The 26,252-nt window shown below is 42.8% G+C and overlaps 1 protein-coding gene across 1 annotated transcript in view; it reads right to left on the reverse strand.

Moving 5' to 3' along the window:
• PACS1 (phosphofurin acidic cluster sorting protein 1) overlaps nt 1-26,252 on the reverse strand; it is an 85,193-nt gene that overhangs the window by 40,220 nt on the left and 18,721 nt on the right. Inside the window, exons 3-11 of the mRNA XM_056527383.1 lie at nt 24,163-24,252; nt 23,152-23,277; nt 21,844-21,988; nt 19,867-19,958; nt 18,618-18,698; nt 17,722-17,781; nt 15,704-15,858; nt 15,523-15,616; nt 14,177-14,239 (exon numbers count right to left, since the gene is read on the reverse strand). Coding sequence (XP_056383358.1) covers nt 14,177-14,239; nt 15,523-15,616; nt 15,704-15,858; nt 17,722-17,781; nt 18,618-18,698; nt 19,867-19,958; nt 21,844-21,988; nt 23,152-23,277; nt 24,163-24,252 — 906 coding nt within the window. The remainder of the gene's footprint in view (nt 1-14,176; nt 14,240-15,522; nt 15,617-15,703; nt 15,859-17,721; nt 17,782-18,617; nt 18,699-19,866; nt 19,959-21,843; nt 21,989-23,151; nt 23,278-24,162; nt 24,253-26,252) is intronic.

Raw genomic sequence — 26,252 nt, forward strand, 5'->3', positions numbered from 1 at the left:
AGCAGTATGCGACAGAGGAAATTCTTTTATTTTTTAATTTTTTTGTGTTGTCTACAGTGCTCTCTGCTGACACCTGATGGCCGTATCAGGAACTGTCCAGAGCAGGAGAAAATCCCCATAGCAAACATATGCTGCTCCGGACAGTGTCAGCAGAGAGCAATGTGGTTGTGTCAGAAAAGAAATCCAAAAAGAAAAGAATTTCCTTTGTAGTATACAGCCACTAATTAGTAGGGATCGACCGATTATCGGTTTGGCTGTTATTATCGGCCGATAATCACGATTTTGGGCATTATCGGTATCGGCAATTACCTTGCCGATAAGCCGATAATGCCCCGCCCCCGCACCGCGTCACACCCCCCACCGCACCGCCCCGGCCCCCATTTATAATTACCTGTTCCCGGGGCCCGGGGTCCACGCTACTTCTGGCTCCAGCTGCGTCCTGCGTTACGCTGTGCGCAATGACGAGTGACATCTCAGGAGGACGCCACCGGAGCTAGATGTAGAGTGGACCCCGGGAACAGGTAATTATAAAACCGGGGATGGGGGACCGACGCGGCACGGTGGGGTTGCAGGGGGCGAGGAGCGGTGCGGCAGTTGGGAGAGCGCTGCAGCGGTGTGGGGGGGGGGGGGGGTGGGGGTGGGAGGTGATAGGACTCAGGACCCCCAGACAGGCAGGGGGAGAGAAGCGGGTGGCGGCGGCGGTCTATGGCACCGCAAAAGCCACTGCTGTTCATTGATTTAAAGCGCCCGCTTTAAATCAATGATCTGCAGCGGTGTCGCGGCGGGATAAATAGCCGATAACTTATACCGGAATATCGGTCAATCCCTACTAATAAGTACTGGAAGGATTAAGAATTTTTAATAGAAGTCATTTACAAATCTGTTTAACTTTTTGGCACCAGTTGATTAAAAAGAAAAAAAGTTTCCCACCAGAGTACCCCTTTAATAACAACAATGCAACGTGTTTCGCTGCGCATGCACAGCGAAACACATTGCATTGTTGTTATTAAAGCAGTCAGTGGATGTTCCTTTGTCCCTCGGTCTTTGTCCTGGTCAGCGCCGTATGAATCCTGAACGATTGAAGTCCTGCTCAACTCAGAAGAGCTTTGGTATTTCAAAGGAATCTTCGCTCTAACAGACCAGAAGAGATGGGGGTGGCCCTACTCCTGTCGTTGTTATAGCTATGATTCTCAGACACGCTTCAGTGTTTCAGGGTGAATTATACATAATTTCAATAATAATATCTGCTCTTTGATGCCTGTGGTTCAGACAGCATAAAACTGTTGACAGGTTCCCTTCAATGGAAGCCTAAAGATCCAACAAGATTGTCCTGTCAACCCATCAGCAGGACAAAGACAATGAAATACTGAACAGCTGGTGTTAAAGTAGATCTACAATAAATAAAGATAAAGAAGTGTGAAACTTCTAAAATGCTTAATAACTTAAAGGGGTACTACACTGGAAAACATTCTTTTTTAAACAGAAAGTTAAACAGATTTGTAAATTACTTCTATAAAAAAAATCTTAATCCTTCTAGTACTTATCAGCTGCTGTTATGATCCACAGGAAGTTCTTTTTTTTTTATTTTTTTATTTCTTTTCTGTCTGACCACAGTGCTCTCTGCTGACACCTCTGTCCGTGTCAGGAACTGTCCAGAGCAGGATAGGGTTTTCTATGGGGATTTCCTCCTGCTCTGGACAGTTCCTAAAATGGACAGAGGTGTCAGCAGAGAGCACTGTGGTCAGACAGAAAGGAAATTCAAAAAGAAAAGAACTTCCTGTGGAGCATACAGCAGCTAGTACTGGAAGGATTAAGATTTTTTTTAATAGACGTAATTTACAAATCTATTTTACTTTCTGGTACCAGTTGATTTAAAAAAGAATGTTTTAGGGTGGAGTACCCCTTTAAAGTGTTACTGTTCTCTCCCGGTCTCTCTCCTCGCTGCAGGAAGACGGGCTATATAAGACTTCCTAGAGAATTTGTCACAGCGGAAAGAGACAGGGAGAAAAACGTTCAGCTGAGCACTACTCTCCACTCATTCTAGTGATCGGTGGGGGTGTTAGCACTCAGACCCGAACTGATGAAAACTTTCGACATGTCTATATGAAATGTCAAAATATTTTTTTTATGACAGCAGCACTTTAAAAGTCGTATCTCATAATAAAAATGTATACAATATCAGAAAGTGAAAGGAGAAATCTGGCAAAAATAAACTTATCCCCTATCCACAGGACAGGTGATAAGTAGTTGATCGCGAGGGGTCCGAATGCTGAGACCCCCCCACCCCAAGATCACCAGGATGGGACCGGCGCCAGGATGCTGTCCGTTGCTCCTCATTTCTGTCCTGGCCATGTGAGTAGGTACTGAGTCTGTCTGTGTCCTAAAAGATGTATGACCAACAGTAATGTCTACGGAAGCCATGTATTAGATGTCCATAGAGGCCATTGGGAGATGTATCAAAACCTGTCCAGAGGAAAAGTTGCCAAGTTGCCCATAGCAACCAATCAGATCGCTTCTTTCATTTTTGAAGAGGCCTCTGAGAAGTGAATGAAGCCATCTGATTGGTTGCTAGGGGCAACACAGCAACTTTTCCTTTGCACAGGTTTTGATGAATCTCCCCCCCATGTGTTTAATGCCAGTAGCACAGAAAATGAGAAGCAGAGAGTAGGAGTCTCAATGTGTTCTTCTGAAGTATAATGTAGAGGCTTTCCAGCTCTCTGTAGTCCTGATAGGAATAAATCAGACACAGGGAGATAATCTCTATGGCTAAAGGAGCCTGTCACAATTTCCAATCTCCACCAAGGTGTCCAAAAGGCTGCTAAAAACTGAAGTCTACAGATCACCTCCAGCCTCTCACCAAAATAAATGACAAAGATTGTCTAGTAGTGTGTGTGTGTGTGTGTGTGTGTGTGTGTGCGCGCTTAAAGTGTCCACATAAACATGCCAAAAGTGTTTCCCAATATAAAGCACCACCCATTAGACAGGTCTCTATCTGACACAAGGCGAGATGAGCATCTCTCCTCAGGCAGTAGATTGCATTGTCCCTGAGGAGCAGCAGGTTCGATAGAGTGGCGGTAGGGCTGGGCGGTATACCGGTTCATACTGAATTTTAACCCATACCACAATACCGGTTTGGCCCCTCCCCCTCGGGAATGAATTATCAGCCCAGCGCTGCGCTGTCCCCACATCGGGGAACTAATCATATGTGACCCGCGAGCACTGTTCGGCTTCTCCCCCCCACAATTAATTATTAGCCTAGCGCTGCGCTGTCCCCATCAGGGTACTACTCACATATCACCCGCAAGCGCTGCCCTCCTCGTCCTCCTGTTTGTTGCGGCCGCCGGCGCTGACACTCTATACCAGTGGTCTTCAACCTCCAGATATTGCAAAACTACAACTCCCAGAATGCCCGGACAGCCGTTGGCTGTCCGGGCATGCTGGGAGTTGTAGTTTTGCAACATCTGGAGGTCCAAAGGTTGAAGACCACTGCTCTATACTGTATCCCTATGTCCGGGCTGCAAAAGGTAAACAAAATAAACTTAAACTCACCTTCCCCGTCGGTCCGGACCAGCTTCCCAGGGAATGGAACGTCAGAAAGCTGTAAGCCTATCACCGGCCGCAGTGATGTTCCGCCTCGGCCGGTGGTAGGTTGAGCCCACTGTCATGTAAAAAGCCGGCTTCTTACATGACAGTGGGCTCAGCCTATCACCGGCCGAGGTGGAACATCGCTGCGGCCGGTGATAGGCTGACAGCTGTCCGATGTTCACGTCCCCAGGAAGAGCGTAAAGCCGACGTAGGAACATGCGCTAAAGTTTATTTTTGTTTACCTTTTGCAGCCCGGGCATAGGGATACAGTATAGAGTGTCAGCGCCGGCGGCCGCAACAAGCAGGAGGACGAGGAGAGCAGCGCTTGTGGGTGACTTGAGTAGTACCCCGATGGGGACAGCGCAGCGCTGGGCTAATAATTAAATTTGGGGTGGGGGATACCGTTCTATACCGTGGAACCGCCATAAGTTACAAAAATACCGCAATACACATATTTGGCCATACCGCCCAGCCTTAAGTGGCGGCAAATCATACTGTTTTCTCTCTCTTCGTTTGTACTGTTTGCTCCATTGACCCAATGACATGCAAATGATGGTTGGACACAGATGTGGAATGCAAGGCAGTCAGGACTGGGAATGCAGTAATTGTACGGTAACTGTATTATTATACAGAGGTATATAGTCCACATTGCTGTTTCGGTTATATGCTGCAGATAATAGGTCAGCAAATCTTTCTTACTTATAATTACTGATTTCGCTATAATCAGCCTTGCTCAGACTCCTTCCACATGTTACCCACACAATATTACAGATATACTGGTGCTGTAATATCCTCTGTGCAGCTGTATTATTAATACAATTCTCAAAATAAATAAATAAAGGGAACACTTAAACAACACAATGTAACTCCAAGTCAATGACACTTCTGTGAAATCACACTGTCCACTCAGGAAGCAACACTGATTGACAATTTCACATGCTGTTGTGCAAATGGAACAGACAACAGGTGGAAATTATAGGCAATTAGTAAGACACTCCCAATAAAGGAGTGATTCTGCAGGTGGTGACCACAGACCACTTCTCAGGTCCTATGCTTCCTGGCTGATGTTTTGGTCACTTTTGAATGCTGGCAGTGCTTTCACTCTAGTGGAAGCATGAGACGGAGTCTACAACTACGTGGCTCAAGTGGCTCAGGTAGTGCAGCTCATCCAGGATGGCACATCAATGCGAGCTGTGGCAAGAAGGTTTGCTGTGTGTGTCAGCATAGTGTCCAGAGCATGGAGGCGCTACCAGGAGTCAGGCCAGTACATTAGGAGATATGGAGGAGGGCAACAACCCAGCAAGGAGGAGCACTGCCAGAGCCCTGCAAAATGACCTCCAGCAGGCCACAAATGTGCATGTGTCCACTCAAACGGTCAGAAACAGACTCCATGAGGGCGGTATGAGGGCCCGACATCCACAGGTGGGGGTTGTACTTACAGCCCAACACCGTGCAGGACGTTTGGCATTTGCTAGAGAACACCAAGATTGGAAAATTCGCCACTGGTGCCCTGTGCTCTTCCCAGATGAAAGCAGGTTCACACTGAGCACATGTGACAGACATGACAGAGTCTGGAGATGCCATGGAGAACATTCTACTGCCTGCAACATCCTCCAGCATGACCGGTTTGGTGGTGGGTCAGTAATGGTGTGAGGTGGCATTTCTTTGGGGGGCCGCACGCCCGTTCCCCAGACCTGAATCCGACTGAGCACATCTGGGACATCATGTCTTACTCCATCCACCAACAGACTGTCCAGGAGTTTGTGGATGCTTTAGTCCAGGGTCTGGGAGGTTATCCCTCAGGAGACCATCCGCCACTTCATCAGGATCATGCCCAGGCATTGTAGGGAGGTCATTCGGGCACATGGAGGCCACACACACTACTGAGCCTCATTTTGACTTGTTTTAAGGACATTACATCAAAGTTGGATCAGCCTGTAGTGTGGTTTTCCACAGAGGCATCTGGGCCTCTGCTGCAGAAGCAGCCGGCGCCGGAAGTGTTGGGTGCAGGTGCTCAGCTGCGTTACAGGAGAGGCAGCATACTGTAGAAGCACCTGACGCTCCGAGTCAGGGGGTAACCGTAGCGCCCGGCTGGAGGAAACTACAGCCCTGAACCAGGGAATCAGAGGAGGAATACAGCCTCTGACATCCCTGGTAGCACTATGACCCGGGCCTGGAGGGCTCGCTGCAGGGAGAAGAGGGGTGGAGGGGAGCAGAAAGGCACCAAGCTTCCCTGTCGGGCGCTCTGAAGGCAGCGCCGAGAGAGCGTCCCCCCTCAGTTGATCCCCCCAGCTTCCCACGCTGAGCTAGGGAAGAAGAGGGGCGGGGCTACCGGTGGGGGGGGGGGGGTACATACTCACCTGGACTCAGCCAGCTTATGGCCACGCTGCATCATACCAGGCTAAGATAGCGGGGCAAGCAGGGGCAGTGGGGGACCCGGACCCAGGGTACAACCTCCACGCGGTGGCCGTTGGCGAGAAGGGGTTAACAGTACATACTCTATGTCTGTGCCCCTTTGTCTCATATGGGGAAACCGGTACCATCATGCTCCTGAACCCCCACCTGAAAATGAGAAACAAAAGGGAGGAAAAAAAGCTAGCTAAACAGCCCTTACTAGAAAATAATAATTAAAAAAAAAGACCAGTTCTGTCTTGCCTTCTACTGACACTAGCTAAAACTGATCTCACTTTATATCTTGCAAGGGAGGAGCAGACTTTTTTCCTAGTGTCAGCGCCTCCTAGTGGCAAGAGCATATACCCATCAGAATCTGTGTCCCCAATGAAGAGCGACCGAGAAAAGATGTTAAAATAAACATATTAGGTATGGACACGTGCTTAACCCCTTCCCGCTATTGGACGTATGCATACGTCCAGGCGAACTACACGTTCGCGCAAATGGACGTATGCATACGTCCAAGCGATCTCCTGCTCTGCCGCGGGCAGCGCAGGAGATCGCGGGTGGGACTCAGCTGTCAATCACAGCCTGAGTCCCACCGCAGCTGCCGGGGCCGCGATCGCGCCGGTCCCGGCAGCATTAACCCCATAGATGCCGTGATCAGTTCTGTGATCAGGGCCACAGATGCCGTGATCAGGGCCACAGTTTAGAGACCACTGTCAGTGATCTCCAGCCTGAACCCCTCTAAATCTTGCAAAACTACAACTCCCAGCATTCAGGAACAGCAAATGGCTGTCTCGGCATGCTGGGAGTTGTACTTGCGTGCCTCCAGCTGTTGCATAACTACATCTCCCAGCATTCCCTTTGGCAATCAGTACATGCTGAGAGTTGTAGTTCTGCAACAGCTGGAGGCACACTGGTTGGGAAATACCGAGTTAGGTAATAAACTACAACTCCCACCATGCACGTTCTGTCAGTGCATGCTGGGAGTTGTAGTCCCCCCCCCCATCCCATGTGAATGTACAGGTTACATTCACACTGGCGACGGATTACAGTGAGTTCCCTGCTTCAAGTTTGAGCTGCAGCCGCAGCTCAAACTCCTAGCGGGAGACTCCGTGTAATCCGCCGTCAGTGTGAATGTAACCTAAAAACACTACACTACACTAACATAAAATAAAGAGTAAAACACTACATAAACACACACGTACACTGCCCCCCCCCACCACCCCTTCCCCCCCAATAAAAATGAAAAACTTATCCTACAGCAGTGTTTCCAAAACGGAGCCTCCAGCTGTTGCAAAACAAAAACTCCCAGCATTTCCGGACAGCCATTGACTGTCCAAGCATGCTGGGAGTTTAGCAACAGCTGGAGGCACCCTGTTTGAGAATCACTGGTGTAGAATACCCCTATGTCCACCCCTATGCAAATCCCTAATTTAGGCCTCAAATGCACATGGCGCTCTCTCATTTCGGAGCCCTGGCGTATTTCAAGGCAACAGTTTAGGGCCACATATGGGGTATTTCCGTACTCGGGAGAAATTGCCTAACAAATTTTGGGGGGCTTTTTCTCCTTTTACCCCTTATGAAAAGGTAAAGTTGGGGTCTACACCAGCATGTTAGTGTAAAAAAAAAACATTTTTGTACACTAACATACTGGTGTTGCCCCATACTTTAAAATTTCACAAGCGGTAAAAGAAAAAAAGCCTCCAAAATTTGTAACGCAATTTCTCCTGAGGACGGAGATACCCCATATGTGGGCGCAAAGTGTTCTGGGGGCGCACAACAAGGCCCAGAAGGGAGAGTGCACCATGTAAATTTGAGGTCTAAATTGGTGGCTGATTTTACAGCGGTTCTGACATAAGTGCAAAACAATAAATACCCACATGTGACCCCATTCTGGAAACTATACCCCTCACGGAATGTAACAAGGGGTACAGTGAGCATTTACACCCCACAGGTGTCTGACAGATCTTTGAAACAGGGGTCTGTGAAAATGAAAAATAAAATTTTTAATTTGCACAGCCCACTGTTCCAAAGATCCGTCAAATGCCAGTGGGGTTTAAATTCTCCCTGCACCCCTTATTACCTTCCGTGAGGGGTGTAGTTTTAAAAATGGGGTCACATGTGGGGGGGTCCACTGTTCTGGCACCACGGGGGGGCTTTGGAAATGCACATGGCCAAATTCTCTCTCCAAAAGCTCAATGATGCTCCTTCTATTCTGAGCATTGTAGTTCGCCCCCAGTGCACTTCACGTCCACTTATTGGGTATTTCCATACTCAGAAGAGATGGGGTTACAAATTTTGGGGGGTATTTTCTGCTATTATCCCTTGTAAAAATGTAAAATTTGGGGGAAAACAAGCATTTTAGTGTAAAAATATTTTTTTTTTTTTTACATATGCAAAAGTCGTGAAACACCTGTGGGGTATTAAGGTTCACTTTACCCCTTCACCAAAAGATCACCGAAGTGATCCACTAATTCCCTATATTTCCCATATATTTGTTGAAAGGTATAATCTTTATTAATTTCAAAACACCAACAAAAAAGGAGTTAAAATTTGCAGTGTATCTCTCCTCCTGTATTATTAATTATCTGTGCCAGCCAGGCATCACCTATTATCTACCTGTGTGTACCTGCAGTGTACACACGGTTAGTGGAGGAGTCTACACTGTATATTAAAAAACCTATCCTATGCCCCCCTCGACATGTTTCGCCGCAAGACGCGGCTTTGTCAAGAGGCTTAGGGGCACTGAATGAAAAAGCGCCAAAACAGGGGTTAAATAACCTCCTATTGTGACATCATGGTGGGGTGATATCCACTTCTGATTGGTGGGACACCATCCCATCCAATCATCCTCTATTTAATTTGATGGACATTTCCATGCACCTATTGCTGCTCTCATAGTTCAACCAATCCGCATAGTTGTTTATTGGTTGCCTCGGTAATGCATCGCATGATTACTGCGTCATGATCTCAGAGCCGATGTTCACATCCGCCTCCTGCGCTATGACCCCTGCGCGAGCTCTTGTACCAGCGCCGATATCCACATCCGCTTCCTGCGCCGTGACCCCTGCGCGAGCTCTTACACCAGCGAGCGTACCTTACTGTCGGAGCTGCGCAGTTCTATATGCGCGGGGACTTAGTCTCCACGGGCATTTCCAAATAGATATAATAATCAGTCACTATGTAATTTCATATGCGCCAGAATTTTTCTATATAAGGGCTGCGTGATGTAATCTGCGCACATACTTGGTCTTTCATAGTGCTCCATGTTAATAGGGATAAGCTCCAATAAAATACATTATTGCTCTATATGATATTCTATATTATTCTATATTGTATATTATTATCACCATAGAAGTAGTTAATTATTTAGTGATAATTAAAAGGCAGCATATTGGTCCATCATGGTTAGTCCATCTACAATTCCCTCCCTGATGTCACTTCGGCAGGGTGTTTAATAATTGTGTTGATAATTGTACACGATGTTTATACATTATGGCAGCTATTCTAAATGAATGCTGAGAAGGTAAATCCCTCATTGAGTCCATTAGGGCTCAGGCTTTTGAGTCGCTGTATCCATCTTGCTTCTTCACGGAGTATTGGCACTTTTGACGAGAATAGTCGTCAGGTAATGAATATCTTACATCAATTCTGGCCTATTCTACAGGCAGACAATGATCTGAGAGATGTCATCCCCCCTTTTCCTTCGATCACATATAGGAGAGGGAAAAATATCAGAGAACATCTGGTTCACAGCCTCTATGCTGAAAAAACTGAAAGAACATGGCTCAAGTCTACAATAAAAGGGTCCAATCCTTATGGAAAGTGTACCTTTTGTGGATTCCTGCCTAGGATGAAAGAATTTGTTAACCCAATTGATAACAAGAAATATGTTATTAGGGATTTTATCAACTGCCAGACTTCTGGAGTAATATATATTGCCCAGTGCGGATGTGGTAAGCTATATGTGGGCAAAACCACACAGCAACTGAGAAGACGGATATCTCAACATCTCAGCACTATCCGCACCGGGACTGATACCCCACTGGCGAGACATGTTAGAAATTTTCATAGAGGTGATACACAAACCCTTAAATTTTGGGGACTAATCAAGATGACATTGGGCCCCAGAAGAGGCAACTTAGATAAGAAATTACTCCGTGAAGAAGCAAGATGGATACAGCGACTCAAAAGCCTGAGCCCTAATGGACTCAATGAGGGATTTACCTTCTCAGCATTCATTTAGAATAGCTGCCATAATGTATAAACATCGTGTACAATTATCAACACAATTATTAAACACCCTGCCGAAGTGACATCAGGGAGGGAATTGTAGATGGACTAACCATGATGGACCAATATGCTGCCTTTTAATTATCACTAAATAATTAACTACTTCTATGGTGATAATAATATACAATATAGAATAATATAGAATATCATATAGAGCAATAATGTATTTTATTGGAGCTTATCCCTATTAACATGGAGCACTATGAAAGACCAAGTATGTGCGCAGATTACATCACGCAGCCCTTATATAGAAAAATTCTGGCGCATATGAAATTACATAGTGACTGATTATTATATCTATTTGGAAATGCCCGTGGAGACTAAGTCCCCGCGCATATAGAACTGCGCAGCTCCGACAGTAAGGTACGCTCGCTGGTGTAAGAGCTCGCGCAGGGGTCACGGCGCAGGAAGCGGATGTGGATATCGGCGCTGGTACAAGAGCTCGCGCAGGGGTCATAGCGCAGGAGGCGGATGTGAACATCGGCTCTGAGATCATGACGCAGTAATCATGTGATGCATTACCGAGGCAACCAATAAACAACTATGCGGATTGGTTGAACTATGAGAGCAGCAATAGGTGCATGGAAATGTCCATCAAATTAAATAGAGGATGATTGGATGGGATGGTGTCCCACCAATCAGAAGTGGATATCACCCCACCATGATGTCACAATAGGAGGTTATTTAACCCCTGTTTTGGCGCTTTTTCATTCAGTGCCCCTAAGCCTCTTGACAAAGCCGCGTCTTGCGGCGAAACATGTCGAGGGGGGCATAGGATAGGTTTTTTAATATACAGTGTAGACTCCTCCACTAACCGTGTGTACACTGCAGGTACACACAGGTAGATAATAGGTGATGCCTGGCTGGCACAGATAATTAATAATACAGGAGGAGAGATACACTGCAAATTTTAACTCCTTTTTTGTTGGTGTTTTGAAATTAATAAAGATTATACCTTTCAACAAATATATGGGAAATATAGGGAATTAGTGGATCACTTCGGTGATCTTTTGGTGAATTGGTTTAAATAACCCTCCATATATTGGTCCGCAGTTGGATCACTTTACCCCTTGTTACGTTCCCCAAGGGGTCTAGTTTCCAAAATGGTATGCCATGTGGGGTTTTTTTTCTGTCCTGGCACCATAGGTGCTTCCTAAATGCGGCATGCCCCCAGAGCAAAATTTGCTTCCAAAAAGCCAAATGTGACTCCTTCTCTTCTGAGACCAGTAGTGCGCCAGCAGAGCACTTTTCATCCCCATATTGGGTGTTTTCTGAATCGGGAGAAATTGGGCTTCAAATTTTTGGGGTATTTTCTGCTATTACCTTTTTTAAAAATGTAAAATTTTTGCTAAACCAAGCATTTTTGGTAAAAAAAAAAAATTTTTTTTTTACATATGCAAAAGTCGTGAAACACCTGTGGGGTATTAAGGTTCACTTTATCCCTTGTTACGTTCCTCAAGGAGTCTAGTTTCCAAAATGGTATGCCATGTCGTTTTTTTTTGCTGTCCTGGCACCATAGGGGCTTCCTAAATGCGACATGCCCCCCGAGCAAAATTTGCTCTCAAAAAGCCAAATATGACTCCTTCTCTTCTGAGCATTGTAGTTCGCCCGTAATGCACTTCAGGTCAACTTATGGGGTACCTTCATACTCAGAAGAGATGGGGTTACAAATTTTGGGGGGTATTTTCTGCTATTAACCCTTGCAAAAATGTGAAATTTGGGGGGAAACACACATTTTAGTGAAAATTATTATTATTTTTTTACATATGCAAAAGTCATGAAACACCTGTGGGGTATTAAGGCTCACTTAATTCCTTGTTACGTTCCTCAAGGGGTCTAGTTTCCAAAATGGTATGCCATGTTTTTTTTTTTTTTTGCTGTTTTGGCACCATAGGGGCTTCCTAAATGCAACATGCCCCCAAAAAACCATTTCAGAAAAACGTACTCTCCAAAATACCCTTGTCACTCCTTTGCTTCTGAGCCCTCTACTGCGCCCGCCGAACAATTTACATAGACATATGTGCTTACTCGAGAGAAATTGGGCTACAAATTCAAGTATAAATTTTATCCTTTTACCCCTTGTAAAAATTCAAAAATTGGGTCTACAAGAACATGCAAGTGTAAAAAATGAAGATTTTGAATTTTCTCCTTCACTTTGCTGCTTTTCCTGTGAAACACCTAAAGGGTTAAAACGCTTACTGAATGTCATTTTGAATACTTTGGGGGGTGTAGTTTTTATAATGGGGTCTTTTATGGGGTATTTCTAATATGAAGACCCTTCAAATCCACTTCAAACCTGAACTGGTCCATGAAAAATAGCAAGTTTGAAAATTTAGAAAATTTTGTGAAAAATTGTAAAATTGCTGCTGAACTTTGAAGCCCTCTGGTGTCTTCCAAAAGTAAAAACTCATAAATTTTATGATGAAAATATAAAGTAGACATATTGTATATGTGAATCCAAAAAAAAAAATATTTGGAATATCCATTTTCCTTACAAACAGAGAGCTTCAAAGTTAGAAAAATGCTAAATTTTCAATTTTTTCATCAAATTTTGGGATTTTTCACCAAGAAAGGATGCAAGTTACCACAAAAATTTACCACTATGTTAAAGTAGAATATGTCACGAAAAAACAATCTCGGAATCAGATTGATAGGTAAAAGCATTCCAGAGTTATTAATGTTTAAAGTGACAGTGGTCAGATGTGCAAAAAAGGGCTGCGTCCTAGAGGTGAAAATGGGCTGTGTCCTTAAGGGGTTAATTGTCCGAACTATTACAAAATAACATTATTGATCCCGTACAGTAAATGGCGTAAACGTAAAAAAAATACCAAACTCCAGAATTGCATTTTTTTAATCACGCAATATCTCAGAAAAAAAAAAGTCAAAAGCAGTCAAAAAGTCAGATCAATACAAAAATGGTGCCAATAAAAACAACAGATAATGCCGCCAAAAAAATGAGCCATCATACAGCCCCATATGTAGAAAAAAAAAAAAAGAGTTATAGGGGTTAAAAGAGGACAATTTTATGTATACCAATTTTCGTACAAAATGAAACAAAATTAAACAAAACCTATAAAAATTGAGTAATGTTGTAATCCTATGGACCTACAGAATAAAGATAATGGCCCAGATTTACTAAGAGTGGAGTGGAGGTTTCTTTGTGGGTTTTAATTCCCTACAATTTATTTTCCACGGTATTTACTAAGGTTTCTCTACATTTTCCACTTTCCCTACATTTTGCTTTTTTTACACATGCTCTGATCTGTCTGCTTTTCAGCTCAAATCCACCACATTTTATGTGGAAACCTTAGTAAATATGTTGTTTTTTTGTGAAAATGTCAGGAACACGCCCCTTTTTGGGTTTTTAGGAGACCACGCCCCCTTTCCCCCGGCGGCCACGCCCCTTTTTCAGGTTTTCTTAACAAAATGGAGAGTTAGTCGGGGTTTTTTCAATTCTGGAGCAAACAATCTGGCGCACAACCCGACAAAACATGTCGGGTTTGCAATAGTAAATGAGGGCCAATGTGTCATTTTTACCGAAAAGTGCACTGCGTAGAAATGGAGGCCCCCAAAAGTTACAAAATAGCATATTTTTTTAAATTTTGCCCCACAATAATAATTTTTTTTTTTTACACTGTAGATTTGGTTGTAAAATAAGTGAATAAATAAATAAAATGACAAAGTACAAATGGGTCTGAAAGTGGAAAATTAAAAGCCTTATGACTATTAGAAGGCAAGGAGAGAAAAACAATAAGTGCAAAAATGTTTAATCCCTTTGTCCTTAAGGGGTTAAAAATACAACAAACAAACAAGGAAATGATACTGAGAATATACCAGAAAATTCTAGAACTTTTCACCATCAAACAAATGTAAACTCTGAAGACACAAAATGGGCAACTACCTGACTTATGGTGTCCATCAAATCGTCCTGGCGGGGAATTTTGACATCAGCTGAAAGATCTCCCTATAAAACAGGAACAGTATTTTATTAAAACTACAACTGTATTTCCCTTATCCCAGAAGTCTAGTCTGAGCGCTCGGATAAGGTGCTAGCTAAACAATGGAAACAATGCAGAAAGCTGCTGAAAAGAGGTTGACTTGAAGCAGTTCCTTTCAAGAGAAAATGATTTAGTTGTCAGAATGTCCACAGAAATTTTTTTCACATATTTCCACTTTTTTAAATGTTATAAATTGGGAAAAACTGGTTAAAATGCACTTTTTCTGTAATTAGTTCTATCTGACAGATTTATATCCCAAAAATCCCCACTTTCTCTTTTGTATAATTCAGAATACAGAAGAGTTGGACAAAATAAGTAGAACACCCTTATTTTCCATAGTCACGTTGAATTCTTCCTGACACACCTCTCATCACCGGTAACACACCCTTTTTTTCTGAGTCACGTACCCTATATCCCTTTTGATAAACTTTATGACTCGTGCTGCTTTAAAAATCTGTTCATTTATATTAGCGGTGTGATGTATGTCAGAAGGACATATCACAGTACGGAAAGACCGGCAAAACATCTGCAGACAGAAGTTGCCGTGGATGAAAGTCAATGCTTGATGAAATGCAAAGAAGAGCAAGACGTAGAAACGTAGGCAAAAAAAAACACAAAGCTACGGTCCCTCAAGTTATTGCAGGGTTAAAACAAGTTTGAAGGGGTACTCCGCTGAAAACATCTTCTCCCCTATCCAAACGATAGGGGATAAGATGTTAGATCGCGGGGGTCCCCTGTGATCTCCGGTGCGTCACCCCTGTCATTCGGTGCACAGAGTGAACTCTGCTCCGTGCCCGATGACTGGCGATGCCAGCCGCCACGCCCCCTCCGCTCACGTTTATGGGAGGAGGCATGATGGCTATGTACTAGACATCATGAACCTCTCATAGACATGAATGGAGGGGGCATGGCGTAACGTCGCGAACGCGGAAGCTGCAAGCGTCTGTGTTCTAGCCGCCACCTGCCTGGAGATTCGGGGGTCCCCAGTGGACCCCCGCAATCTAACATCTTATCCTCCAATCCACTGGATAGGGGATAATATGTTTAGAGCGGATTAGCCCTCTAAGGGCACCGGTATCGTTGAAAAAGACATAGCACTATGCAGCATTGTCATTAACGTAAATCAAGACATTGTAAATATAAGTATTGTGGTATTCTAGGGATTGAAAAAGAATTGGATTTGCATTCTGTCTAAAACTTTAATGTTCTATGTATATGAGTTTTAACTTCTGTTCTGCTATATGCTCACCGGGCTGCTTATATCTCTTCCATGGCTTCCTTTGCTGTTCAGACTTCCAATTTCGGTCTGTGAACTGGACTGAGAAACGCCCTCAAAGAATGGTCTAAGTCAAACAGAGACAGCATGTCAACCAAATGGGCATAATAGTAAACACTCACATGACAACACATAAAGACAGTGCAATCTCTACCTCAGCTTTGGTTTAGGAGTACTCAGGACACTCTCACTTTCCTCTAACTCTGGGCAGCTATCACTCGGGTTAAACATTTCTAGACTGTCATATAAATCATCCAAATCTTCTTCCCGAATCTCATCACGTGAAACATGATCTAGGCTAAATCCGACCTTGAGAGAAAGAAAATGACCATTACATTTTAGAATAAAGAGAAGATTAACAAACAGAAAGGTTCAACAAGCAAACATAAGCAAAAACCGACAGTGCGGAGGAGATTCTATTAGAACGTGGCCACAGTCATGAACAAAAGAACACGTATCACTGGGGGTGATGGATCATCCTTCATAAAAGTACTTTACACTGAAAGGAACATCAGTTCACTATGTCGGGAACCATATTAGATATTTGTCATGACTCTTTTGAGGTTGTTCTGTAAATAAATATGAATGTAGTCTATGTATACAAGCAGTAAATACAGAAATAAAACACAAGTATATACATACAAGGAAAATAAAATCACATTAAAACCTGTAAAAAATGTCAAAAGACAAAACTGTAGTTGAGATGTGCCCAGACCTGGACTCTCCAAGACCTCTAAAGGTGTTCTAAAGTATCTGGCACTAAGACGCATACATAATATCTATAAAATGGTATCTTTATTATCTATTAAATGAAGTATCGAGAGATGTGGCTGGTTAAAAAAGTATAATTTATGAATTCCAATGGTGATGTATGGGGCTGTGTTCTAAAAGAAAGGCCCTTGCTATAGAGTCAGCGCGCTAAATAACAATATAAAAGCAATAAAATATAGACAAATAATAAGTACTGGTTTGATATATGTAAAAAAGATTAAAATATAAAACAATTAGTTACAGGAGAGATGACTAAGAATCTGCCTCTTGCACTGCTGTATGGATGGTCCTTGTTAGTCACTCAAAACAAATGGTAATTTGCAAAGTACAGTATTCAATCTCTCAGTTCACAATGCAAAATATGCAAGTGGGTGCAGAAAGTTACTATTATTTCGCAGGCTGGCACGGGTTCGCACCCGGCCCGCTCAAGATGTTACCTGCTGTCCTAGCGCAATGCGCAACTTCCAGTTGCGAGGGTGTGATGCCTTGCTGGCGTGCAGGCTGGCAGCCAGGGGAAAGACCCGTACTAGGACATCGCCAGGGGTAAGACCCACTGAGCTGGACGCCGTTTCATGCCCCCCAGAGGACAACTAGAGGTCACACCCAAAGTCTGCACCACCTTGCAGCATTCCACAAACAGGCAAGTCTCACCACCGGCTGCCAGCCTGCACGCCAGCAAGGCATCACACCCTCGCAACTGGAAGTTGCGCATTGCGCTAGGACAGAAGGTAACATCTCCAGCGGGCCGGGTGAGAACCCGTGCCAGCCTGCGAACTAATACTAACTTTCCGCAACCACTTGCATATTTTGCATTGTGAACTAAGAGATCGAATACTGTACTCTGCAAATTAGAAACGGTACCATTTGTTTTGAGTGACTAACAAGGACAATCCATACAGCAGCGCAAGAGACAGATTCTTAGTCATCTCTCCTGTAATTGTTTTATATTTTTTACATATATCAAACCAGTACTTATTATTTTGCTATATTTTATTGCTTTTATATTGTTATTTAACGTGCTGACTCTATAGCAAGGGCCTTGCTTAGAACACAACCCTATACATCAAAATTGTAATTAATAAATTATATTTTTTTAACCAGCCACATCTCTCGATACTTCATTTAGTAGATAATATAGATACCTAAATCATTTCATATATATATATATATATATATATATATATATATATATATATATATATATATATACATATATACACACACACACACACACACACACACACACACACACACCTATAAACACAACCAATATTGGGTATTTTTCCTTGAGGTCTGAACACTTATTTTCCGACATTTGCAAGCAGTTAGGTTCTCAGGGGTCATGACTTACACAAGGACATGTTTATATATTAAAAAAAGGAAAGGACTCCACATATTTACCTCCTCTGATACTTTAAATCTGTTCAGAAGTGACTTAAGCTTCTGCTTTATATTTGGTTGCTGAAATGAGAGTAAAAATCCATTAGATTAACTGACATAATACTGTCAACAAAACACTGTTGAAAATTTTGCACAGCCCCTCTGGTACACAGACACTTCTTCCCCTTCTTCACAAGTTAACTGGTGCCACAAAGTTATATATATTTGTAAATTATCTCTATTTCATACATTTAAGCTTTACTGCAATTATCAGCTGCTGTATATATGCTCCAGCGTAAGCCCTGTACTTCTCTGAGTCTGTGCTCTCTGCTGCCACCTCTGACTATGCTAAGAACTGTCTACAGTAGATAAGGTTTGCCCCTAGAAGGCCTGATTTCTTTTTAATTAGACTAGAAAACCATGAGCTGATGACAAAATTAATGAGACAGAGACCCCTAGTGGCATTTTTTTTTTTTTTATAAATTTATTTTTTTTCAAAAATAACATTTTAAATACAGGTAATATACAAAGCTTTTTCATCAAATCTTTTCTTTTAATAGTCACGTAAAAACTGGAAAAACCCTCATGAAAATGTTACTTTAATTACTGTAGATTTTTAATTCATGAATTAAGTAAATATAGTTGGTGCATAACCTGTGATTTAAAAGGGCACTCCAACCTATAACACTAATCGGCTATTAACAGGATAGGGGGATAAGTGTTTGATCACTAGGTGTTCAACTGCTGAGATCCCCTGTAATCTTAATAACCAGGTACTAAGTCTCTTGTTGGAATGGAGTGGCGGTCGCCCATGCACTCCATCACTCCACTCATTGTCAAGCTTATGAAATACAGAGCAGACTAAAATTATACCGTATACTGTATGTAGAGTAACTAAAGCAAATTATTATTCTCACTCTAGTTATGGCTGATGAAGCTTGGATCTTTCTGCGCGACTTCTTCACTTTTCGGACTTCATCATCCTCATAATAAAAATCCTAAAAGGGAGAAAATGGCATTTTTAAACCTGAAGATTTTGTGTAATATATATACACACATACATATACAGTGACCCCCCAACCTACGATCATTTCAACATACGATGTCCTCTCAGAGGAGATGGCATATTGAAGGCAGCATCAACATACGATGCTTTTGTATGTCGGGGCCATCGCATAAACGGCTATCCGGCAGTGCAGACTGCTTCAGCTGCCACCGGATAGCCGTTTACGGTGCCACGTGTGGCCCGCTGACGATCACTTACCTGTCCTCGGGGCTCAGGCACGTCCTCTTCGGGATCCCCTGCATCGTTGGCGCTCTCCATCGTCGTCATGCGCACGCCGTCCCGTCATCCAATAGGAGCGGCGTGCGTAGCGACATGATGGCAGCAACGGAGGGCGAGGATGCCGGGGAAGCAGAGGCCTTGCCGGAGCGTCGGGGACGCGGCGACAGCGATGGAAGGCAACATCCAGGGCAGCGGTGACGAGCGGTGATGGTCCGGAGCAGCCGGGACAGGCGAGTATAACCTCCAATACCAGTGGTCTTCAACCTGCAGACCTCCAGATAATGCAAAACTACAACTCCCAGCATGCCCGGACAGCCATTGGCTGTCCGGGCATGCTGGGTGTTGTAGTTTTGCAACATCTGGAGGTTTGCAGGTTGTAGACCACTGTCCTATACTTTACATTGCACGGATCCCTCAACATGCGATGGTTTCAACAAACGATGGTTCATTTGGAACGGATTACCATCATATGTTGAGAGACCACTGTTTATTATATATATATATATACACACACACACACACACACACACACACACACACACACAAGCATGCCATATATATATATATATATATATATATATATATATATATATATATATATACACACACACACACACACACACAATCTGAATTTCTGTAGCTGGATTCTGTAAATCTAAAAGAATTCCTATCACAAGCAGTTCCTGCAGTTGCCCAATATATTACCCTCTGAATCACTCCGCCATAAAGCATACAGCTATGCATACTAATATCACAGTTAATGGGAAAGGATAAAAGCAAGGTGTTTCCATGGTGACAAATTACGGTTCTGGAATCTATGTAAAGCTGAAGGGAAATATTCAAATGATGGGAAAAGATCAGGCTTGGTAGCAACTACTTACCGGCCCATGTAGGGGGTCATCACTTCCCTCCTGTTCTGATGAGAAGCTTTCATCTTCATCTTCTGAATAATTTTCAATATCTGGGGAACGGTCTAAAGACAAAATACACAATACTTAGCAAAAGAAAAGGGTGGGGTGTAAGGGGTCAGCCATCTTGCCTGATCTTCTGCTTTGTTGACAGAAAGATGCAATACACAAGCTAACAAGAGACCGGAGTGGCCCTATTGACTTATATGAGAGAGATTTCTAGGTATACTCTGATCTTCGAGGTGGTCACTGTGTAAGGAGGGGAGCAGGTAAGCTGTAACCATTGTCTATTGAGAATAGCCGAATCCTATCTTATTATATATAGATGTTGCTAGAGATTTAAAAAAAATAAAAAATACGGGAGAGTGGAGTCTGATGTGAAAAGGGTTTTAGTAGATTTTATGTATTATACATGTATAAACCCATAGATCGGTTTTCAAAAATGCCCATAAATTCATCTTGTCTTTGATGGGAAATTTTCCAATTAAATCTATGTCATCCACTTCCCATTGAATCAGTCATCCAATTCGCCACTTTAAAGGGGTTATCCAGGGAAAAAAAAAAATTTATATATCAACTGGCTCCAGAAAGTTCAACAGATTTGTAAATTTCTACTATTAAAAAATCTTAATCCTTTCAGTACTTATGAGCTGCTGAAGTTGAGTTGTTCTTCTCTGTCTAAGTGCTCTCTGGTGACACGTGTCTCAGGAACTGTCCAGAGTAGAAGAAAATCCCCATAGCAAACAATTTCTACTCTGTGCAGTTCCCGAGACAAGCAGAGATGTCAGCAGAAAGCACTGTTGCCAGACAGAAAAGAACAACTCAACTTCAGCAGCTGATAATTATTGGAAGGATTAAGATTTTTTTATAGAAGTAATTTACAAATCTTTGGCTATTGGCTATTATAGGGCGAAGATGAGAAAACGAAAGTGCAAAAACTAAATGAATAAATGAATGAAAAAATAAATGAATAAATGAAAAAATAAATGAATACACTAATAAAGACCATATTTACGTACTACCGTATTTTTCGCCGTATAAGACGCACTTTTTCTTCCCCAAAACTGGGGGGAAAAAGTCGGTGCGTCTTATACGGCGAATACACCACTATCGCGGCGGTCCCTGCGGCCATCAACGGCCGGGACCCGCGGCTAATACAGGACATCACTGACCGCCGCGTCTGAAGGGAAAGTGACACTAACCTAGCTGTTCAGTCGGGCTGTCCCAAACAGCCCGACTGAATAGCCGGGTTAGTGCTTACAGGACACTGGGAGGGACCTTACCTGCCTCCTCGGTGTCTTCTCCGTTCAGGGATCCCCTGTATGGCCGGCGCTCTCCTTCCTCGTCATCACGTCGTCGCGTACGTGCGTCGGCGTGCGTAACGACGTGATGGCGGCGACGGAGAGCGAGGATACCCGGCCGGCAGCAGAGACGTTCCGGAGCGACGGGGACACGGCGACAGCGATGGAGCGACATCCAGGGCAGCGGTGACGGGTCCGGAGCGGCGAGGACACGTGAGTATTACCTCCTATGCAGTGGTCTTCAATCTGCGGACCTCCTGATGTTGCAAAACTACTACTCCCAGCATGCCCGGACAGCCGTTGGCTGTCCGGGCATGCTGGGAGTTGTAGTTTTGCAACATCTGGAGGTCCGCAGGTTGAAGACCATTATTGGGTTAAAAATCTTTATTTTTTTTTATATTTTGCACCTATAAATTGGGTGCGTCTTATACGCCGGTGCGTCCTATAGGACGAAAAATACGGTATTTTGGTTAAAATGATTTTCTGTACCAGGACAAGTGGATCATCATGAGGGACAAGTAGATTGTGTTTCGTTTTAGTCCCTCGGACAAGTAGTTTTATTTAAAATGTCCACACCCCAGAGCAATGAGCAATTGAAAGCAAATGAAGAAAAAAAAAAAAAAAACAGATATTGAAGATTTAGCCATACCGGATAATTTGGCTTTCGGACCCTCATGATCAATTGGCTGACTGGAGAGTGAATGGATATTTATTTCAGCAACAGGCAAAGAAACATCCTTGGTATGGCTATGAAGAGATAAGACAAGGCCACTTTCACTGGGAAACTGCAAAACCTAAAAGAAAAGAAAATTGGAGAATATAACTGAAAATATATTCTGTAAATGTCTCGATTACACAAAATGCAATCTGCTACTACTGTAAATTTTAAAATGGTAAGATTATTATTTTTTTTTTTTTTCAGACAGGGGTCTTTATGTAGGTTTAAAAAAAAACTGATCATTCCTATCAGTACTCTTTAAATTACAATGAGAAACAAGATTTTTCAATACCCCTCCCCCATTTTACTTATTTATAAGAAAGCCTCAAAGGGCTATATCTAAACTTCTGGGAAAACAATGTTAGTATGCAACATTTTCCACTGGACATCCTTCTCAGTGGATCCATGGCGTTCAAAATCATCCAGAACTGGCCCTTATTTCCGCAAAATTCTGACATGGGAACCGAGCAGCAGAATTCCCATTTAAATCAATAAGAGTGTGCTGCAAGGCAGAATCTGTGTAGAATATTATCAAGAATTCTCCATAGTGAATGTGGCCTTAGAATTTATATTATACTTTAAAAATAAGTTGAAAGGTTTTTCCCAGTAAAATCATTGCTTAACACACTCTCCATTAGTTCCAAAGCTGTAAATGGAGTGGTGGTCACAAATTGCATTGTCAAGCTATTCATAAGAGCCACTCGTGACCACTGCAGGTCCCTGCAGTTAGACCCCCCAGTAATAACATACTTAAAGGGGGTTATCCAGGAAAAAACTTGTTTATATATATCAACTGACTGCAGAAAGTTAAACAGATTTCTAAATTACTTCTATTAAAAATCTTAATCCGTTCAGTACTTATGAGCTGCTGAAGTGGAGTTGTTCTTTTCCGTCTAAGTGCTCTCTGATGACACCTGTCTCGGGAACTGTCCAGAGTAGAAGCAAATCCCCATAGCAAACTTCTTCTACTCTGTGCAGTTCCCGAGACAAGCAGAGATGTCAGCAGAGAGCACTGATGCCAGACAGAAAACAACAACTCAACTTCAGCAGCTGATAATTGTTGGAAGGATTAAGATTTTTTAATAGAAGTAATTTACAAATCTGTTTAACTTTCTGGAGCCAATTGATATAAAAAATAAAAAATAAATGTTTTTCCATGGAATACCCCTTTAAGATTTTAATGGAAAAAAAAACTTTAATGCCGATCTCTACTTACACATCTATATGGATCTGCCTCACCTCTGCCATATTGATAACTCCTACAGCCAGGCTTTTATACCCCAGGATAGTCCGATTTTTGTATCTCTTTCGTCGCTGCAACATGATTTGTAAGCGATTTGCATTTCTCTTTAAAAAGTGTGGATACTGAAAAGAGAAAAAAACAGCACACAGTTCTTTATACTAACATAATAACATTACATTTCATTTACTCATTCCATTAAAGAGGACTGGTCAGCTGTCCACATGTCCTATGAGGACACATAAAAGTTATAGGGGACCTCCTCTATGTGCCAGAACAAACAACTGCTCTATAACAGTAGGTACCACTTTGGCAAACATAATGAGGGAAATTTATCCAAACCTGTGCAGAGGAAAAGTTGCCCAGTTGCCCATAGCAACCAATCAGATTGCTTCTTTCACTTTGCAGAGGCCTTGTTAAAAATGAAAGAAGCGATCTGATTGGTTGCTATGGGCAACTCAGCAACTTTTCCTCTGGACAGGTTTGGATAAATCTCCCCCAATAAGTCTATTAGAGATGAGCGAACTTACAGTAAATTAGATTCGTCACGAACTTCTCGGCAGTTGATGACTTATCCTGTATAAATGAGTTCAGCCTTCAGGTGCTCCGGTGGGCTGGAAAAGGTGGATACAGTCCTAGGAAAGAGTCTCCTAGGACTGTATCCACCTTTTCCAGCCCACGGGAGCACCTGAAAGCTGAACTAATTTATGCAGGAAAAGTCATCAACTGCCGAGCCGAGAAGTTTGTGACGAATCGAATTTACTGTAAGTTCGCTCATCTCTAAAGTCTATTAATTATAAGGCGATAACCAGGGCTGAGTGAATATAGACTAGTGGCCATTATTTTATAGCTGTGTCAGCTTCATTTTACAAATAGGATGTCACTGTGAGATAAACTGCTTAAAAACTAAGAAAGAATAGGGAAGAGAAAAGATAAACAAAATGAAATTTTGAATAATACAAAAACAAATTCTAGTCACTTAATGGGAAGTTAAAACGTTCCAAACTCACCTGCAGCAAGAACGTCAGCTGTAGTTCTGTCTCTGATACGCCAGTAGATGGGAGTAAGATTTCATTGGAGCGCAAAATCCGCTTTGATCCCTGAAATTTTTTTTTATCAATTTATTGAAAGACCAAGCTTGTTTCCAACACAACTTTGTATAATAAGAAGATAATACATCAAAGCCAGCCTTTCTGTATTAAAAGGGGTATTCCCTTAGAAGAGGGGATAAGATGTATGATCGCAGGGGTCCCGCCGCTGGGGACCCCCGCGACCTCAGTGCAGCCCCAGGCATTCTGTGCCGGGCTCTGCCTCCGAGACAGGAGTCACGGCCACGCCCCCTGGTGATGTCACGTCACACACACATGAATGGAGGGGTGTGGCGTGACTTCACGTCCTCGTCCCTGTCCCGGAGGCAGCGCCCGGCACAGAATGCTGGGGGATGCACAGAGAATGCGGACGTCCCCAGCAGCGGGACCCCTGCAATTGTACATCTTATCCCCTATCCTTTGGATAGGGGATAAGATGTATAGTGGGGATCAAAAGTTTGGGCACCCCAGGTAAAAATTTGTATTAATGTGCATAAAGAAGCCAAGGAAAGATGGAAAAATCTCCAAAAGGCATGTTCTGTCTGATATTTTTCTTGGTCTTCCAGATCTTGCTTTAACGTCCACAGTTCCTGATGACTGCCATTTCTTAACTACATTCCGAACAGATGATATTGACATCTGAAAACGTTTTGCTATCTTCTTATAGCCTTCTCCAGCTTTGTGAGCGTCAACTATTTTCAGTTTCAGATTTCTAGACAACTGCTTAGAAGAACCCATGGAGCTGATTGTTGGGGCAAGGTCAGATGAGTCTGGGCATTTAAAACCTTTGAGTGACATAACCTTGTCTTCCCAGATGATGATTGAGAACAATCCATGACACTGGCAGGTCTCAGCTTTGAAAAGGGGGCAGTGCATGCTATAAATTCTGCAGGGTGCCCGAACTTTTGCAGACGCCATTTTTTGTTTTCTGTTATTTTGAAAGTGTAAATGATGGAAATAAAATCTAACTTTTGTTGACATATTATAAGAATGTCTAATCTGTAATTTGATGCCTTTTGGAGATTTTTCCATCTTTCCTTGGCTTCTTTATGCACATTAATACAAATTTTTACCTGGGGTGCCCAAACTTTTGATCCCCACTGTACAAAACCGGAATACCCCTTTAAAACAAACCTATTTGGAATTTTTAAGAGGTGCTGTTACCGTGTTCACCATTTAATATAAATTATATGGATCATGACAATTACTGCAAAACCAATGAATATATTTTTGTTTTACTATTTATGCACAACAAAAGTATTATTTCTTTTTGTGTTGCTATACTTTTGTTGCATTCTTTAGGGGGGGGGATGAAAAGAAAACCTGTGTTCATCGTAAAGGTGAAATAAAGTAATCATGTTATCTAAGCAATATCAATTAGGTGTATGTTTTTTTATATATATATATATATTTTTTTATTATTAAATAATAGAGCAATATGTTTTGTACCCTGAATGAAAGGCGGTGCATATGCTCGGCCACCCTCAATTCACTGTCTATGGGCTTTCTGAACAAAGCAGAGTTCAGTGCTCCATGGAGACCTAATGGAGCGTTGCCAAGCACACACATGTGCTCCATTAACTCTGGGCACAATTGACATCTGTTATTGTCCTCAGTAAGTCCCCTTTGATCAGCTAGATTTGTCCTACCCTGTGAATATGGAATAACTTAAAGGTGTATTCCATTAAAAAGGAGATTTTTTTTTAACACTTACCGTAAAATCTCTTTCTCGAAGGATCCATTGGGGAACACAGACCGTGGGTGTATGCTGCTGTCTCTAGGAGGTATGACACTATGGCAACAAAAAAAGTTGGCTCCTCCCAGCAGGATATACCCGCCTCCAGGCCCTGAGCTAAATCAGTTTTAGTACCAGAGCAATAGGAGAGGACCGAAAGGTCAAGGAAAAAACACAAACTGTCCAAGAACCAGAAGAAAAAATATAACTGAACACACCCTCGGACAGAAAACCAAAGAGAAACCCAAAAGGGCGGGAGCTGTGTCCCCCAATGGAT

The sequence above is a fragment of the Hyla sarda genome, chromosome 6 (assembly GCF_029499605.1).
Source record: "Hyla sarda isolate aHylSar1 chromosome 6, aHylSar1.hap1, whole genome shotgun sequence".
Lineage (NCBI taxonomy): Eukaryota > Metazoa > Chordata > Amphibia > Anura > Hylidae > Hyla > Hyla sarda.